This window comes from Musa acuminata, chromosome BXJ1-10 (assembly GCF_036884655.1).
Source record: "Musa acuminata AAA Group cultivar baxijiao chromosome BXJ1-10, Cavendish_Baxijiao_AAA, whole genome shotgun sequence".
In the NCBI taxonomy this organism is placed as follows: Eukaryota; Viridiplantae; Streptophyta; class Magnoliopsida; order Zingiberales; family Musaceae; genus Musa; species Musa acuminata.
Genome location: NC_088336.1, coordinates 25,663,026 through 25,682,354, shown reverse-complemented (window position 1 = coordinate 25,682,354; position 19,329 = coordinate 25,663,026). Strand labels below are relative to the sequence as shown.

The 19,329-nt window shown below is 38.7% G+C and overlaps 3 protein-coding genes across 9 annotated transcripts; 2 read left to right on the top strand and 1 right to left on the bottom strand.

Annotated features, from left to right (window-relative positions):
* Positions 1–1,449: 1,449 nt before the first annotated feature.
* On the bottom strand, positions 1,450–3,961 carry LOC103968376 (succinate dehydrogenase subunit 5, mitochondrial). Of its 2 annotated transcripts, none has more exons than XM_009381559.3 (4): positions 3,749–3,961; positions 2,648–2,961; positions 2,352–2,537; positions 1,450–1,739 (listed from the first exon to the last, which is right to left on the bottom strand). In XM_009381559.3, the coding sequence occupies exons 1-4, from the start codon at positions 3,894–3,896 to the stop codon at positions 1,683–1,685; spliced, it is 705 nt and encodes a 234-aa protein (XP_009379834.2). In that variant the 5' UTR covers positions 3,897–3,961; the 3' UTR covers positions 1,450–1,682. The 2 variants fall into 2 exon arrangements, with proteins under 2 accessions (XP_009379834.2, XP_009379835.2); XM_009381560.3 differs by having other exon boundaries at positions 2,648–2,952; positions 3,749–3,956.
* Positions 3,962–5,412: 1,451 nt separating this feature from the next.
* On the top strand, positions 5,413–12,949 carry LOC135595753 (2-deoxy-glucose resistant protein 2-like). Of its 6 annotated transcripts, XM_065087077.1 has the most exons (10): positions 5,980–6,562; positions 8,020–9,233; positions 9,526–9,616; positions 9,895–10,052; positions 10,149–10,200; positions 10,429–10,508; positions 10,591–10,684; positions 11,093–11,828; positions 11,909–12,313; positions 12,462–12,949. In XM_065087077.1, the coding sequence occupies exons 2-8, from the start codon at positions 8,145–8,147 to the stop codon at positions 11,641–11,643; spliced, it is 2,115 nt and encodes a 704-aa protein (XP_064943149.1). In that variant the 5' UTR covers positions 5,980–6,562; positions 8,020–8,144; the 3' UTR covers positions 11,644–11,828; positions 11,909–12,313; positions 12,462–12,949. The 6 variants fall into 6 exon arrangements, with proteins under 6 accessions (XP_064943151.1, XP_064943153.1, XP_064943149.1 ...); XM_065087079.1 differs by lacking the exon at positions 5,980–6,562 and adding an exon at positions 5,413–5,512 and having other exon boundaries at positions 11,093–12,313; XM_065087081.1 differs by lacking the exon at positions 5,980–6,562 and adding an exon at positions 5,574–5,825 and having other exon boundaries at positions 11,093–12,313.
* Positions 12,950–13,455: 506 nt separating this feature from the next.
* LOC135595752 (uridylate kinase PUMPKIN, chloroplastic-like) lies at positions 13,456–18,935 on the top strand. Its single transcript, XM_065087075.1, has 7 exons — positions 13,456–13,668; positions 14,458–14,602; positions 15,382–15,435; positions 15,862–15,953; positions 16,974–17,200; positions 18,261–18,437; positions 18,523–18,935. The coding sequence occupies exons 1-7, from the start codon at positions 13,481–13,483 to the stop codon at positions 18,675–18,677; spliced, it is 1,038 nt and encodes a 345-aa protein (XP_064943147.1). The 5' UTR covers positions 13,456–13,480; the 3' UTR covers positions 18,678–18,935.
* The last annotated feature ends 394 nt before the right edge of the window (positions 18,936–19,329 follow it).

Genomic DNA, 19,329 nt, shown 5'->3' with positions numbered 1-19,329 from the left:
CTCCTGGTCCCAACAGACCAAATGCACAATATGTGGGAGCTTGCTTGGTCATCACCAGTGTACGAAGAACACATCTCATGGTCCCTGCAGACCAGTGAGTAAAGTGTGTTCTTGGTCTACATGTAGACTATAATAGCTAGGTGACAGTAGAGGCTGGACAACTGATGTTACTAACTGCATATGACAAGAGAGAAATAATACGAGGAACGAGTTCAGATTAGAAAGAAGCAATTAAATAGAAATATCAATCTCTAAAGAAGCTCAATCACACTTAATTTACAGTGTGGATTATGAGACTGTGTCTGCTTGACAGATAACATAGTTACCAAAGCCAGCCACTTTGGCTACAATAGGCTGTCTCATCTATATAACATTTCAGCATGCTGACGTGGCATCCATGACTCCATGGTCAGCATCATATGCCTGGCAATTTCCTTGATGCAAACTTTCTTTCAGTGAAGGTTTTGCCATCCCAAAGAACAATAATAAACGACAGAAGAACAAATTTGGAAAGGAAACAACCCAAGGTAATGCTGCTTTAGTGAAAAGAAGACAATTTGGTCGATACAGATACCATGAAAAAGAGTCAAGGTGAAATCAACCAATTTAAGTGTGCAATGAAGGATCTAGCAGAGAAAACAGCATCGACTTTTGACTTGCAAATGAGCAACCTCCACAATCCATCATCAAGATTTACCTTCAGTTGCTCTCCTATTTTGAACAAGCTACAACATATACCTCAGCCATAACCAATATGGAACTCCGTCTCTTCTCAACCATAAATCTGTTAAAGAAGAAGAGCACAAGAAAGCCCTATAAAGAGTTGGGGACAGTTGATGATTAAATTATAAATGCAGTCCAAAAGCAAGGTAAACTTAAAAGTTCAATAGAACCACCTTTATCAGACAACAAAACTTTAGATGACAAGAATTTAAATGTAACTTAAAGCTGCACAACTTGAAAATGAAGTTAAAAGAAATCCTTCAAAAGATGAAACCTAGATACAAGTCAATGAAATGGATTAGTCATTTTACAGATACATAACCACCACCAACAAAGGGAGAGAAAGTTTGACAATTTACCTCGAGTCAATTTTGGAAGAGTTGTGATAACATGAATGTAAAAATTGCTCTTGTTCCTTAGAATACCTCATATAGCTCTTAAAAGTCATCAAATTACTAGAACCCATCTTTATATCAGTTCTTAAGATGTTACATATGTATCTGCCAAAACTATTCAGCTTGCATATATGCTCGAGTTTTGGGCAGATTTCAACATTTAGTATTCAATTCTTTGAGAAAAGAATGTTTGCATCTGGAAAGAGTAATTTATCAATCTTAATTAAAAATGTAGTTTAAAATGCATAAACAAGAGTCCTAGGAGAGCAAAGAAAAATAATGGTGATGCTTAAGCAACAGGAGGACATAAAAGAACAACTTTAAAGGCCACTGAGAAAAAATATATATATTTCATCAGCAGACTGGAAAAAGAAACATGGCAACTTTCCATTCACATGCAAAGTCACTTTTTGTTGATGAGGAGTAATCCCTGAAAACATAATATGACATAGCTAATATCTTTTGTTTTAGATACATTTCAATATAGTGGAGCAACCACATATCCACTATTATTCAAGACAGCTGCCGATAGGAAAGCTTAGGAGTCACTCTCATGATCTTTTTTCAAGCTCTGAGCTCCACATAGGACCCGGATAACCCAGAAGTGCCGAGAAGTGTTACCTGCAAGCCAAAGATGTTGGGAATAAGTCTTCTGCAAGTGTAACATGAAAGAGTGGGCGAATCAAATGTATGCTAGACTTCCAAAACTTGCTAACATTCATATGTGAAGAGATTTTAGAGCAACAAACAACTAAAGTAATAAAGGTTCGTTTTCACGAATATACAAATAATTGAGATATTGTGATTTGTTGTTGTTACATAATTTGCACTCATACTTTTTAGTTTTTATCATATTAGAAACTAGACCATTATTGTTGATGAAGCAAAGAACAGTCAAACTCAAACAAACTCATACATAAAATCATAAATATTTACAAGGAAAAAAATAGAGGCTAAATATGCTATAAGTTGTCCCCTGACAACTGAGCACAAGTCCAAGAAACTGACAGATGACAAGAAATACAAAGAATTGACATCAAACTTTCAAGGGGGTATAGGAGTTGGAATTTTCTAAAAGCAACATGGAGCGACAACAGTTTAACAAACATATCAGCTTATACATAGAAAAACGAAGAAAATGTCACCTGATATAACAAAATGCTAATGCATAAATATGGCTATGTTTTGATTCATGAAGTATAAAAGAATTATTAATGCGAAAAGAAAAGTTACCTTTCCCCATTCGGAACCAATTCCGCTACATCTCATCTTCAAATGTATCATCTTTGTTCCCAACTCTGTTTCAACTTTTTTCCGCAGATAGGTCTCATCTGGACTGAAGGAGTCCAGATACATAATGTACCGTTTATATGCAGTTTTTATGCCATCCTCAAGATACTCTGGAAGTTGCCCAACATTCTGCGAACCACAATCACACGATGAATACCAAAGACTAGAAGCAACCAGTTTTGAATTAACATCAAGAATTGATGATTTCCCACATGCGTGGAGAGACACAATCAACATACCTCACCACTTATGCCACTCAAATCATCAAGTGCCATTCTAAGAGATACCAAAATCCCAGAAAATTCAACTGATGCCTCTGCTGCACGAAAGGCATTTGCCAAAGCCTCTTGACCAGTCTCATCTCCAGTGGCTTTAGAAAGAGTCTTTTTTGTGTTGTGTGTGACTGAGTCTGGAATTTCATCCCAATTCATAGCCATTAAATCCTTAAAGGCGGCTTCTATGTCAGGGTCAGCTATGCCAGGCAATTGGTTTACATTGCAACTAAATGCACGTCGCAAACGATTCACAAACGGAGAACTACAATCTGGGACATCTTGCACATGCAGAAAACAAGTTTCATGTCACAACCTTAAATTTACATGGTTATATTAGTAACAATATAAAAACAATAAGATACTTGTTGAGATGTATAGTAGAATAAAAAATATATATATTACTCTGAACCCAGAGTAATTTTAATTCTATGGTTATAAAGGAACTACAAGGATTTACATTGTCAACATGATTTTATATGTCTCCTATGCTTGCATTTATTGTTCTATTATATTTGTTAACTCAGTTTAGTATGACATGAATTACCTAGATTCCATAACTAAGTCCAGGTTTGGCAATTAACAATCTAGAACTAGGAGAAAAAGCAGCATTCAGTTATCAAAGCAATGATCATGAAAGGTGCTATCATACAGAACGGAGGAACAAGGACGAAATCTAGAGAAACGAATTTCCTCTCCTACTGTATTTTTCGAGATCCACTTCTTGAGGCCAACCACCTCAAGCGAAGACAACTAAATGTATAGCATATGGTATAGGTAGATTGCCCTAAAACATTGGAACAACCAAGAAAGATTAAATAGCAAGTTTGTTAAGCAAAATTCTGATCCTATCAGAATAGAACAAAAGTTGGATATGAACTCAAAATCTTCAATGAAACTCTAAAGGACGCATGCTAGTTTTTAGCCTCAACAGAGTTCATCGACTGCAATCGTTGGACACAACAATTAAGACTAAAGTAGTCATATATGTTGCTAGTACTGCTCGCATCTTTAAGATCGTGGAAAACTCGATCATCTGACCGGAAGAACGAAAGAAACGATCGCCACCTGAGATGGGGTGAATGCGTCGGGGCAGTGACCGGGTGAAGCTCTTGCTGACAAGAGCGGTGGGTTGATGAGAGGAATAGCTCCTCACCAAACCCGATGACGACCACAGGTGCCTCCGAGCAGCTAGGGATCGCAGCATCGTCGCCATCTCCTCCTCCGCTTCTTCTCTTCCAAATAAATCGAGATCAGATCAAAGAACTCAACAACGACGAAAAGGAAAGACGACGGTCTTGGCCGCTTCTCCTCGAATCGGGTGCGTTTCCGACACGAATGGACCCGTTTCCCCACTTGATTCCACGATTCAGGCGCCGACAGATTGAAACGGCTCTGTTGCGCCGGGTTCGGGATTCCCTGTTTCGTCGAAGACACGGTCCACAATTCCGCTCAAAAATCGAATTAATCAACTTTATGATGACCATAAAAATTAGAAATATGAATCGGGTTCGTGACGATTGTCAGTCCGATTCAAATCATGAGCCCAATGTTGCGACTCGATCAGTTCGGATCAAGTTGTCCCTCCTCCCTAACACAACCAAACCGGGCCTCCACCTCAACCCGATTTCTCATCCGGTCGGCTTGGGTTGGGTTGAGTTGGGCCGACGGGAACTAAGAAGAAATCTGATGCGCAACCTCACCAAAGGATTATATATGTATATATATATATATATATATATATATATATAGGAATAGGGTGTAGGTCGTCACAGGGATGTCTGTGGAGACAAAATGAGGCGGTGTTTGGGATCTTTAGCTGGTGTTGTGCCACCTTTTGGAGGCACCGGAGCACCTTTCTGCCTTGGACAGCCTTGGGTGTGACTAAACATCTCCAAGATCCTAAACGGTGAAAGAACATCTTGGTCTCTTGAGGCAGGTTTGCAATGGCCTAAAGAAGTCTATGCTGATTTCAAGGAACACCATGTGAGAGACGCCAATGAAGCAGTGTCGCTCATCCATGAGCTGAGGAAGTCGACAAACTTGATGGCGATGTTGTATGGGTCACTGGCCTGCCTGCCTCCCTACCTAAGCCTCAACGCAGCTGGTCATTGTTGTGTCTCAAGAAAAGCTGTTCTGCTTTTAGTCTTCCCTGATTTGCTTGTTTCATGTCAAGAAAACACTTTTGAAATTTACCATTAGCTTTGCTGAATGTTCTGAATATGTTTCTTGTTTACTTGTTGTGAATGGAAACAGAGCAAGTGGTGCCTGTCATCATTCATTAGGTGAAGATAGTCAACACTTACAGGTTGCACATTAAGCAGCTGCTTACCAACTGGGAGATTGTCTCCACATGATTAGAGATCTTTCCAAGTATTTTATGGTGAATCTGAGAGATCAGTGATCTTCCACGCCGGTTGATTAGTTTTGTTTGAGCTGAGCACTGTGATCTCACAGATGGCAGAGATCTTTCCCCACATAAATGCAAAAAGGTTTAGGTGGTGATTCGTGCAGATCCCACACTAAACAAGATCATGTTGGAGGTTTCTTTGGCGCATTGGATGAGTAGAATAACACTTGCAAGTCAAAGAACGCAATTTATTAAGCTTTCAGATCACCTTTTGGCAATTAATGCAGGGATATGCCTGTTGTAATTGTCTTTGGAGTTTGGTGAGTTTGGAACTTATATTAGGTGCCATTAATCCTATCTGAAAGCTCCATTGATGTGAGAACCACAAGTCAACGTATTGTGAGAGCATCCTACAGTACTGCATCTCTTTGCAGAGAGAGAGAGAGAGAGAGATCTTCAATCACTGCATCTCCTGCAGCCAAGTAAACATCTTCCCCACTCTTTTATTTTTGATACTTGCACTCGAGATTCTTCCTCATCCAAGCATAGAGTGTCTTCTAGAGGATTTCCAGCCCACTTCTTGATGTCATCTTTTCTACTGCAGAACAGTGCGTTCAGAACAATCATATTATCTTTTGTTGTAGTGTAAATAGGACATGTAAATACACTGTTTTCTCAAAGCAGTACTGCAGACATCAACAAGTACAGGACAGCTTAGGCATTGATGGAGCTTAAGTGAGATAGTGTTGTCAGGTGATTCTGATGTGCTTATCCACCCCCATCCATGTCTTGAAGGTGAGAAATGACTTTTGAGTTGGAATATTCCATCAGCACAGGGAACTGTAAGAGCAGTGTTTTGTCAACAAAGACAGGTCCAGAAGCACAAAATCCCCCACTAAAGCACCTTTTGTACTGAAAGCACAAGACAACAGAGTGTCCAGCTTTCCACCTTTCTTTTCCGGATGGTGCTTTTGACCTATAACCCCTAGCATGAACTCCATTGCTTGAATGATATGCCATCACCCTGTCATCCATGGGTGAATTATCCATTTGTTGTTTTATTTTTTTATTGGTATCTCTTATTTTTAGTTTCTTTTTTTCAAAATAATAGTATATATATATATATAGGATGCTCCAAAGTGTTGATATTATGTCAAAAAATCATTTTTTGAAGGCAAATGTTCATGAGAGAAGTCGATCATGGATAACTAATGGGGGAAGAATGTTTAGGCCGGTCCATTAGTACGGTTCACCGTATCCGGAAGCGAACCGCTCGACCTCGTCCTCTCACCTACATATGGTTCCCACCACGATCAGCACCGCCACAACCCGCTTCTCGATTCCTCCAGAGTTCGTGTGAGCAAGTCCAATTCTCGAGTCTCTCGGCAGACATCGACGCCACCTATTTCGACGGCAAGAAGCGGTCGGAGTTGGGGCGGTTCTTGCGGAGTATGGATGGAGTTCGTGTACCCAGCCGCCAATGCAAGCGATGAGGACGCGGTCGCGATCGGGGGAGGCCTTTCAGTTCGCCCGTAAGTACTGAAATCTGACCCCCCAAAGTTTTGAGACCTAGTTTTGTCACCGCGGAATCAGGATGCCGGATCGAGTACTGGTCGACATAAATGACAAAGATTGGATCTTGATGCGGCCAAAATGAGGCAGCGATCTTTGGCGTGCCTCGGGAGCTCTCAAGGACGCGCCTTTAATGACCGGGGCGAGCCTTTGGGAGCGAGCTGGAAAGGCAAAACCTTCAACCCCTATCATAGTTCATGGTCGTTCAACAGCAACTCTTTTACTGCTACCACTAGGCCACTGGCTCGTGGGGGGAGCGAGAGAGAGAGAGGAAGGCAGCTGTCGGTTGGAGACGAGATCACCGCCTGTCAAGAGCGATCGCTTTCTGTAGCTCTGAGCGGGCTATCGACAAGCCTGTCCGGTTCGTTTTCCGCGACTGCGATCCATAAAAAGCACCATTATTGCAGACGAGAAAGGGAATGGAATACAAAAGCCCATCTTTACTAGTATTCTTAAACCACGGTAAAAATAAAACCAGTTTAGACTTCTTAATCTATGTCATTGAGAGTCTTGGAAAGCGTGCCACCGCCGCCCGTGTCTGGGGCTCGTGCGGGCGAGGGTGGCTGGATCGAGAGGCTGTTGGGTCATTGGTTTCTTTCTTCTTTACATCCCCGTGGGCTTCGAGGGGTGGCGTCTTTTGTAGTTTAGTTTAGATTTTAGTCCTGCGCCATTGTCGCTGCCGAGACACAGACCTCAGATTAATATCTTAGGGAGAACCGGAGGAGTTCTCATTCGAATCCTGCCGGTGACGGTGAACCGTGAACGCAATCAGTTGGTGTTGATTCGTAGAATTCGAGGTGCTATTTATTTGGAATTTTAGGCATTTGCGCTAGAAAAAAAAAATCGATTTTTGGTCTACTTTACATATTTATATATTGCATTTGATATTTTCAGATGCTATTTCGGACATTCTTGGTGATTGTTTTCTCTTCGACTGTTTGCAATGTAATAGTGTGCCTAATGTTTTGCTTTTGGTTTTGGCCTTTAGGGGTTTGGCGTTTTAAATTAAATATATAATACATTTTCTTTTAGATCTTCGATCAAGTATTTGGAATTCTAGGGTTGCTGATTTTTTCTTTTCTCTTCCACATTTGTTTAGTTGGCGATTTGTGGTGTTTGGATCGAAACTATCACCAGTATATTGAGAGTTTCAAAAAGTATAAATTTTTATGAATTGGAAATTAGTTGAAGCATTGCAGGAGTGAATCATTTGTGGTGTTTTCTCGCTAAATATATGTATATACATATCTTGTTTTTATAACAAATTACATATGTCATTGAATCAATATGCTCTGTTGTTGATATAATTCTGGTCTTTCAATGCTGCTGCTGATGCTGTTTTAATGCATAGAATTTACATTTTGGTCCTTTGCGCTTTGGTGTTTCTGATTGTTTCCCCCATCTGTTCTAAATGCAGGTACAGCAGCGGGCTCAGGAGACTGAATTACCTTTGGTGAATCTTATGCTTATGGTCCTTAAAATGGCACGAAGAACTTTCTAAATGGTGTTTGGTTCTGCTTCTGGGCAGCATTCTGATTAAACATGCTGAGCTTTGACAAGGGAGAAGATAACTTCTTTGACGCATATGATGAGATCAGGACTTCCATAGATTCCTCATCATCTGAGAACTCTTTTGTTGCATCTCAAGAATTGGAGCTACGGACACTGGAATATGAATTATGGACAAGGGAGCCAATGAGTGTTCAGGATAGGCGAAAAAGGTTCTTTAGAGGAATGGGTTTTGATGAGCTTGCGCCATCTCCCGTAGGCTGTTCTGTGGATTCAGTTGGCTGCTCTACGTGTACTGGAGAGTCGACAGTGGATTTATCAGTAAATCAGAGGGACATGGAAAGAATTATGGAAAGCAGTGGTCCTGTCTCGAATGGTATGTCATCTCCTGATGTTGAAGCATCTGAAGACTCTTTATGTTGTATAAGAGATCTTGATAGCGGTAGGAAATTTATTGTTCATGAGCTTGGGCAAGATGGTTTACCTAGCATGTTGAAAGAAGTTGGCTCGGGCAAGTTGATAACGCTGCATGAGTTTGAAGATTTACTTGGCCTCTCATGGTCTGCTCAGAAGTTATTACGCCGAGAGGCTGCCGCTTCTGGTGAAAAGACTGTCTGCAGTCTTGATCCAAAGAAAAACAAATATTTAAACTGGTGGAGAAGTTTCAGAAAGAGGAGGCAGTGTGTGGGAGCAAGCAAGTATGATATTTCTGTTAAAAAGTCCAAACTAACCAGGTTGATAGGAACAAGAGTTCATCGATATAGAAAAAGTTGCAAGGATTTAACTGCACTATACATGGGTCAAGAAATTCAAGCACACAAGGGTTTGATTAGGACCATGAAATTTAGTCCAACTGGGAGGTACCTGGCAAGTGGTGGTGAAGATTGTGTCGTATGTATTTGGCAGATTATTCAAGTTGAAAGTTCTTGCGCATGTGTTGCTCCAGAAGGATCATCCACATTTGTTGGTAAAATCAAAGACACCAAGCTGGTTCCTGGAAAAGATAGCAATTTGGCTCCTGTTCTTATTCCAAAAAAGATTTTTAAGATTGAGGAAACTCCTTTGCAAGAACTGAGGGGGCACACAAATGATATCTTGGACATATCTTGGTCCAAATCCAATGTAAGTTCTAATGAACCTAGCTCCTTAATCAGAAGTGACTTTCATATCTTCTGTTTCTATGCTAGTATTTGAAGTTCCATTGCCAAAAACAGTGCCATCTCTTAGCTGTAAAATCATAATTCATTCTCTAAGATGATATCAGGGTTTTATTCTTTCTCCTTGGCTTCTGAGTTGTCACATGCTATAACACTTTAAAACTAAACTATTGCTGAAAACCTTTTGTTTCACCTCTTTTGTAGTTTGTATTAAACTTGCCACATTCTTATTTACTGTACTCCAATATTTGTTGCAGTATCTGCTGACCTCATCTAAAGATAAAACTGTACGTCTGTGGAAAGTTGGTTGCAACAGATGCCTTAAGATTTTCCAACACAAGGATTATGGTAAACATGAGAAGCAAAAAATATTCTTTTTTTTTGTTTCTTTTCAATTGCTTTTTGATACATAATCAATATTTGTATGTACATGGCTGTTTTAGTTCTTTATATGCATAAGCCGAATTTGGTTTTAGTTCTCATACATGTCTTAGCATTTTGTGTTGATATTTTTAGAATTATTTTGCAGTGCAAACTTTTGTAGTTGGGTTAATTGGTTTGCTATGCTCATCTCTTTTTTCAAGGATAACTTCCTCTGATTCTGTTTCATTGTCTATGAAAACCAGTGACATGCATTCAATTCAACCCTATTGAGGATAGATTCTTTATTAGCGGTTCAATTGATGGAAAAGTTCGCATTTGGGAAATTCCAGAGAATCGAGTGACTGATTGGGTTGATACAAAGGACATCGTAACTGCTATTTGTTACCAGCCAGATGGAAAGGTTTCTTTCTGACTTGAGTACTCACAATTATGCATTGCCTAATTTCTTATGCTTCAGCAACACCGTCATTTTGACATTGTTCCTCCTATTGAACAGGGATTTGTTGTTGGTTCTATTAAAGGGGACTGCCGCTTTTACGGTTGCTCAGGTATATTTCAGGTTTTGATAAATCCTCTTTAAGCATTCACCAGTCTTGTTCATTTCAGCAAAAAAATGAAAAAAGAAAACTTGTGTCTCTTTATAGAACACATTCTTTTCATTTTTATTGATATACCTCCTTATTGAAGTTTCCTTGTCCCTTTTATATAGAATTTAGTTCTACTTCATAGCTTCTTCAGTTCCTGTTTGTCATTTCTCTTTTCTTTTCTGAATGTAGCTAAAATGATTCAACTTGACCTGCAACTAAGTCTCTGCAGTAAAAAAAAGTCTTCTGGCAAGCGAATTACTGGGTTGCAGGTAAGGCATCTGACTCTGTTATGGTTGCCAAGCTTGTCGTTCTATGTAAAAATTTGTCACCCATAAGTCTTCATCCTTGCAGTTTTGCCCAGAAGATTCTAGAAGAATTATGATCACATCAGCAGATTCTAGAATTCGGATATGTGATGGGGTTGATGTCATCCTCAAATTCAAAGGTTTAGCATAATTTCACCTTTCAACTTTCTTAAAGTCGGGTTTGATATGCTGAATTTGTTTGGATATATGTATATGCATGTGCTAGCCTAACATTGATTAGAGATAGTTCATTATTGTTGATTTTGTTCGACCTAGCTTCTTGAACTGGAAGATCTTTTGAAGAGAACTTTGATTCTTTGAGAAACTGATGTAATTTTTATGAGCTCTTGTTGATATATATTTGAGCATACAACATGAATAACACATCCTAAGTCGATATACAACATGGATGCAATATGAATAACTCTGCGAGAAGAGGAGTGTAAATGTCTATTATTTGGGTAACAGGTCAATCAACTGCAATTGTTGATAATCTTTCTTGATAAATTCTACTTATTTGTTTATATTTTATTTGATAAACAATGTAGGACACAGGAAAGCGAAAAGTCAATTGTCTGCATCATTCAGTTCAGATGGAAGACACATTATATCTGTGGGTGAGGACTCCAATGTCTATATCTGGAACTACAATGGATCAGGCAACCTACCATGCATAGGTGCCAAGTCAATTCATTCATCTGAGTTCTTTTTCTCCAGAGGAGTATCTGTTGCGGTGCCATGGCCTGGCGTGGGCTATAGAGAAACTGATGTTGGCAACAACACTCAGATTTCCTCTGTGCCACACAAAATTTTGGAACCATTCCCTTGGTTAAAGAATTCAGATTGCTTTTCTCTTGGGACATGGCTGTTTTCTGATGGTTTGTCAAAGATGTCAGCTACATGGCCTGAGGAGAAGCTCCCTTCGCAAACCAAGCCGCAAATACAGCCTGATCATAGCTGTGAGCGTAGTAGCCATCTCCATCATGATTATTGGAGCCTCGCTCATATGGCGGGCACATGGAATTTGGTGATTGTAACTGCAGGAAGTGATGGAACCATCAGATCATTCCATAACTATGGATTGCCTGTTCAATTATGAAGCGAGAAGAGACAATGTGCAATAACTAATAACTGAAACGACATTGGTGATCTGATACTTGCACATTATGTGATTGTTACAGATAACTAATTTACACCACAGACATCTCTGGAAGATCAGTTATGGTTATCTGACATATGCATCTTATGACAGCATGGCCATGATCTATCTGGTGCTTTGCTCAGGTATACGATTTTAGGAGTTGGCGGTATACTGTAAAGCATATGGTTGCAAAGGCTCTGTGTTCTGATGTTCCATTTTTCAGACAGAACAGCGTGAAATGATTGGGAACAGCAAAGGACCTCGCTTTATCCTTTTCCTTTTCCCTTGTTTCTATGGAAAAAGAAAAAGATGGGGTTGTGGAATGGAGCAGCAAAATCAGCACAGTTTTGTTATAGTCAGAAATGTATCCTTTGTTGCAAGTAACCACTTATCTATTTTTGGGAATAACAGCTGAATATTATTAGATGGCTACGATGTTCTTACATTCAGATCAAGGATGTTGGTTTGCTTGTTCCAGGCATCCACAAATTTGTATCTTACGAATTACTGGTGTTCTTCGTGAGACCGGCCATTAACATTGTTTTGGCTTGCTAAGCAGATATTCAAGACCCGTCACAAAGAGCCTTCTCATTGAACTTCAACTCGATACAAGCTTATGTATATACAGGTATGCTTCTGTAACATCTGTAGATCAAACAATCCAAGTGAAAAAAACAAGGAAAATAATTTATACTTGCAATCACAACAATCATTGTGTTTTATATTAGCCCTTGCTAAGATAAGTCTTTTTGTTTTTTTGGCTTGGCACCATGTAGCTCTGCAACACAGTAATGCATCGTCTTCCCTTTCATGAACAAATTTGCAATGGCAGAAGGATGATGCTGTGGTTATCAAATTCTCCGCAGATGAGTCTCTACTATGATATCGGGAAGCTCCATTTTCCTTTATGCCAACTAAATAGCTGATGCGGCAGGCAGTGCTTCTACTTCTTCAAGCGAGTAAATAACATGAATTATTATGGAAACAGTCAATTGAGTATATTTCAATTTTGATTGACATTTCAATTGACTTGTAGCCAAATCTTATCCGGCAATCACGATATAAAGTTAACCTAACAATGCAATAGAATATCTTGTCATTTTTGGTACGAGTGATTGGCAGGAAATGTTGTTCATGTTAATTGACGATTCAAGGCGGATAAAAGTCCACCATGATTCTTTGTTGATATTTGTAGTGTGGTCGATAAGTCAACTTCTGTGCAATCAGGCTACATTAAATTCATGGATAAGTCAACTCTGAAGCAAGGTATGTCATATTGAAGTGTACTGTCCGTATCGGGCAGTATGTACTAGTCCGACAGGTTACCGGTACGCGGATCGTCCGGTATCGTTATAATATTACAGTATGAAAAAAAACATAAAATTATTCAGTACACTAGGGTGTAGTGCTCGATACGCCCTGATGTACCCCCCAGTATATCAGTACCGTACCGTATCCAGCCCGGGTCGAAACATCGGTATGGTATGGTACAACGAACCTTGTTCTAAAGTGACTTCAAAAAAATAAAAAAAACTCAATTATGAGATCAAATAATAAAAAAATTATTTTTCATTATATATATATATATATATATATATATATATATATATATTTTTTTTTTTTTTGGGTGGGGGCAGATATGCTATTTCTCAACTTTGAAAGAATATTTATGTAAAACCATCTTTTCTAAAATATCCTCTATTTCTCTAATTTATAATTATTATTTTTCACTCTTTTTCCTCTCTTATATCCTCCTCGATGATTTCTAACGGGGAAATTCGCAGGCTACCGGCAAATGGCCGTCTTCTCCCCTTCCCTCTCTTTATTCCCCGGCGCCACTCTCTCCTCTTTCTCTTCATCTTCTTCCTTTGCTCCGAGGCTTAGAGCTCCGTCGCTGATGCTGGGCGCTCGCAGCAGGACGCCTCCTCGGTCGGTCGTTAGCTGCTCCTCCGGTTTGGCCTCGGATTCGCCCAATTATCCAAGGTTTGCTCTTCCGTGGGCTGTCTTTTACACCTGTGTCGTGCCGGCTAACTGTGGTGGGGATTGAAAGAAAAGGATTTTTTGTGGGGATGATCGTGTGTGTTCTTTGCCGAAAGGATGTTGTGGGTGTAGCTGTCGGGAAACGGAAATGGTTTTCTTGGTGGGTTAAAGATTCTTATTTTCTGTTGTTTTTTTTGCTTTTTAGGTAATTGTTAACCGCCTTAGGGCGCTCGTCTTTTGAAACGACGACTAAAAGACGATCTCTTTCTTGACTTTTCGTGAAATGCGAAGAAGAGCTATATTTCTACCTATTATAGTGCTTCAAATTTTTGTGACCATTAAAGCCGATCTTGTAGCTTGAAGGGGGATGAGTTCATAGTTAGGAGAATAATAAAAAGGAGAAAGGAAGTTGTTTCCGAGTTCTTAACTTCGAGGTCATAAAGGAAACATAAGAAGCTTACAAAGGGTTGGAGAATATCTGACTCTATTTGCTCGACGGAAGATCTGTTGATGGGTACGGCTTGCTGAACTCTCCAGCAAAATATGTTTTCGGGTAGTCTGCTTGCCATCTCAAAAAGGTCATCACTTACGGAAGAAGGGCAATGCTATCAATGAGTACTGCCTTTAATTATGCTTATCTAAGCCTGTTACTCTGATAGTCTAATTTTCCTTTGCGGTAAGATGATACTAGGATACTAAGACTATGTTCTGATGCAATTTTCTTTCTTTTGAATATTATTTGTGTGAAAAAGCTATATACACATCTTAGTGATTTATTTCCATCATGTATAGGCCTCAAACAGCAACCATGGCTCCCTTTGGCTTGCTCAGAGATGAAGGTTCCATGCCAAAGCCATCATATAGATGGCAAAGGGTTTTGCTTAAAGTAAGTGGAGAAGCACTTGCTGGAGACCACGCTCAAAATATTGATCCAAAGGTAATTTTTCTAGATTCATTACAAACACGGAAGGGAAAATACTTTATGATCTTGTTGCATCTGTTGTCCACTTCTTTGAATCTATGGCAAATTGTAATCATAATTTTTATGTCATTGCATGAATACTTTAAAGAATTTTTCCATGGCAAAGAGCAATCTAAAGGTGGTTCTCTTTTTTATTTTAGATTTGCAGATTGGACTGGTTCCGAACTTAACAAGTTCAACTTGTTCAACAGAAATTTAGGTTGGGCTAGGAATTGGGACTTGTTATCCTTTTAACACTTAACATTTAGGGATTTAGTCTTGATTTAGTCCTCTGTTGCCCTCATGCCCTGGGGGTCTGTTGCCAGCATACTTGTGTTGGCAAGATGCCTTACCTGTGTCTTGGTCATGGGGCATAATGTCTGTCCCCTGCTGGCATGAAACCAGTGCACAACAATTTAAATATTTTACTGTCAACAATAATATGAATTGCTAGAATGATATACATCTAAGAAACTTTTGGTGATTGTGAAAACTTGATAATATGTCCTTCATGCCAACTTGATAGTATAACTGTTCTTATGCTTTACGAATGTTGTTAGTTGTTATGGTCTAACTACATTCCACAGATTGACGATTGCCAATTTTCTTTTGTCATGTGACATCTTTACTAGATTTTCTTCCCAAACTTTGTATGACTTGCTAAATATGTCCATAAAATTTTCTTACCAAAGAGTGAGAGCTTTTCTATTCTTGCCTGAAGGTTTTCTCAGTGACATGTTGCAATAATTCTGCAGATTACAATGTCTATTGCAAGAGAGGTTGCTTCTGTGACTAGACTTGGTATTGAGGTTTGTCTTCCTTGATGTCGATTCATCTGATCTGCTGTTGTTTTGATATTTTAGTTGGTTTGTTCTGATAGATTTTGTACTTCAATACAAGTTCTAGTATATTATATACTGCAATACAAGTGCTGTCTCCATCAAATATTGCATCAGTGGAGGTACCTGGACATACAACATTTCTTAAACATTGCCTTTTTAATAACCAAGTTCTACAACGGGTTACTGATAATTTTTTGAAGAGGGTACTCTGTGTTAGCACAAACAATGCACGATTACTTATCTGGTTAGATGACCCATAAATTTATGACCATAAAAGGGATCTTTTTCACTCTGTATATGCAGGCAAAGTTTATTTGATGGAATTAATTTTTTTGCTCCATACTGTATCTACTTTATTGTTCTAAGTCTGACAACTTGCAGAGTCTTTTCTAGGTTGCTATTGTGGTTGGTGGAGGTAATATCTTTCGAGGTGCCTCCTGGGCAGGCTGCAGTGGTCTTGATCGTTCCTCTGCAGATTATATTGGGTACTAATTTAGATCCTTCTAAATAGTTGAAAAGACTTTGCATTATTTATCGTTGTTGTGCCTAAAAGATAGTTTACCAATTAAACTCAGTGTTGGATTAATTAGATAGATTTGTTAGCTTGTGGTCATTATTATTTGCTGATGGTTGTGGATGATGTTCCATTGCGTCTGCTGTCCTACTTTGTTGCTTTTGTCTGGAGTTTGATCAGTTTTTACTAACCGATAAGATGCATAGATTACTAGTCAAATGATATGGTAATTGAAAAAGGTTTTTGAATCTGTTTATGCACTTGGTTCTTACCTTTTATTCTTTGTTCCTCCTTTAAGCAAATCAAATCCATACAAACATGATGATGGACAGTGGACATGTTAACCATTCCCCAAAACCTGGGAAAGTTTAAAAGATTATGTGTACTACCTACTCTATCGTTCTGCCAGTACTAAGACTTTAAGGTTCAGGTGTTGGCTCCTTTCTTGCTAGAACCTTTCTTATAGAGACATAGAATATGATTTAGCTTTTATCTGTAAGGACAGTTATATCATACAACATCCAATGGCCAAATCTGACTCAATAACTCATTTAGCCTTTTGTATTCTGGTGGAGTATGAGTGACATTTCTGTTAAATCAAAATTTAATCACATGCCAACTAATGTTTGGAAACTCAACATTTTTTATGCTTTTTCCCTTTTTTTTCCTAACGTGAGTATAATGTTTTAAGCTCCTCAAGTTGTATCATGAAGTTGGGTTCACAATCTTTGATGTAGCATCAAATATAATAGAAATTCATTACTATGTGTATGGGCAAACAGTCATTTTGTTGTTATTATAGAAGATATCATAAGTCAAACTGCATTTCAGCAGTGTAATCTTTTGTCATCGTTTATTGATGATAAACTCTAATTTACAGAATTATTCATTTGAGAACATTTCCAATTGCTAAACTTTAATAACTTTAAGCTAGTGTTATAGAACTTCTGGATAGCATTACTATATGCTACATGCTTGCCCTTTGATTCAGGATGCTGGCAACAGTTATGAATGCAATATTCCTGCAAGCCACAATGGAGAGCATTGGCATCCCTACTCGTGTCCAGACCGCATTTCGCATGTCAGAAGTTGCAGAGCCGTACATTAGGAGGAGGGCTGTTAGACATTTAGAGAAAGGGAGAGTTGTTATATTTGCTGCTGGAACTGGCAACCCGTTCTTCACAACTGACACTGCTGCTGCCTTACGTTGTGCAGAAAGTAGGTAATTAGTGTGTGCTTACATATCTGCTTCCATGTTCAATAACTTGAGTTCCATTTGTCTCCACCAAGTTGCACAGTATTTGGCATTTTAAATTGTACTTTCAGCATGTTACATAGAACCATAATTAATGGTATCTCATTTGTGGTTAACTTTTTGCTTTGTAAAGGAATGATTGAACCAGTATGGATAAGTCCTATGTGGGCAGGAAGCAATTGATACACTTTTCCTACTAGAGTGGCAAGAGGAGACTAGGCATAATAACTAGATGTATAAATAATACCCAAAAGCTGGAACTAGAAAATCACTACACAAAAATATCAAAAGTGCCCTTAGAATTTCATATAATCCGAAACAGCAGTGGATCGGTAAAGTAGCATGCTTCCTTCAGTTTGTTTCCTTTGCTAATCATCCACTTCTCATCATGGAGGGTCCATTCTTTCCAGATGATTTTAATATATGAATGTTGTGAAAAGCCACTAAAGATCTTATTGAACAGTCACATAATTAGTTGAAAAGAGTTCTGTATTGAAGAGTACACTAAATGTCATCTCAGAATAGGAAAGTATTTCTCCAGGAAGACTCTCATCATGCTATCTGTTAGTTATCCAATCTATCCAATTGGCAATCAGATAATGGTCATCATTGAGTATATATTTGTGTCTGAATTTCTATTCACCAAATGACTTGTCCTATATTATCTCTGTTGTACAACACAAATTATATCTCATCCATTACTATGTGGAACAATGAAATATTATATTCACACCCACACCCTATTTAAGATCTGTTGGTCTGGTTAATTAATTTCAAGTTTCCTGGAATCTTGCCAGTAGGAAAAAGCTTGAAAAACCACGTCCTTTTCCCTCCAGGTTGCTTAGTGGCAGGCTTATTCAGAATGAGCCTGTTTGAATAAGGTGACTCTTGGCCATAAGTTGAAAAGTGTTGGCAGGTTATGTTTTCTCAGTGCACCAAATATCAAAACATGGCTCTCTTACATAAACCACCTTCTGTTATTGGAAAAATTTTCTACTCACTTCTTTGCAACATCATATCCAGTCAATGCAGAGGTTGTGCTTAAAGCAACGAATGTGGATGGCGTTTTTGAGGATGACCCCAGGATCAACCCAAATGCTCGGCTTCTCGACAATTTGACCTATCAAGAAGTGACATCGAAGGATCTCTCTGTGATGGACATGACAGCTATTACGTTGTGTCAAGAAAATAATATTCCTGGTACAACAAAATTATTGCCACCTTGAAAAGAAAAATAGTTCACAATAAATTTTGTAGCCCAATCTCATTAAACTCTATTATGCAGTTGTTGTGTTTAACTTGACAAAACCTGGAAACATTGCAAAAGCCATTGTTGGTGACAAGGTTGGCACTTTTATTGGTGGAAGGAATCAGCAGCAAGGATGTGATTGCAGCACACTAGCTCACGAGTTGAGAATTCTCAATGAATTTGAAACTTGAGTTCTTTTTTTCTTCTTCCTTCTTTGGGAGGCAATTGATGTGATATGCTTCCTGCTTCACAAAATTGCAAATTATGTAACTGTAGGAACTAGGAACCATACAAGGCGCTTATTTTCAACTTTTGTTAGATATGCAGAATTGCAAGTTGAACTTTTGGCATCATAAGGTAGTCAATTACTCTAAAAGTTTCTTTTGCTATGTCAGCATCAAACAATGCATGTTTGTGCTTATCATCCATATCAAAACATGTTCTCTGAATTAGTGTGCAAGTTACATTACTGGTGGGGTTGCTATTGACATGACTCAGGTCAAGAACTTTTTGATGTGCCAAAAATATCTCTCCTTCTGTGGTGTTATGCAAACTTAGATAGAAAACTCTAGCTTCAACTGGAAAATGGTACGACCCACTATGTTCTGTTTGTGATTGACTTTGTGGTACAAGTTATGAATCCATGGTGTTGTAATCTGTTTAAACTTTACTCCTTTACATGACAATTTGTGGTTTCTTTGAGTTGTGTAATTGATACTGTTTTTGGCTTTCTCCCTCTGTTCTTCACAACTGCATCATTCAACTCTGGACACTGAAACCGGGCATGTTGGATTAATTCTGTGCTTGAGATCTGTGTTCATGTGATCGATCATTGTTCCCTTT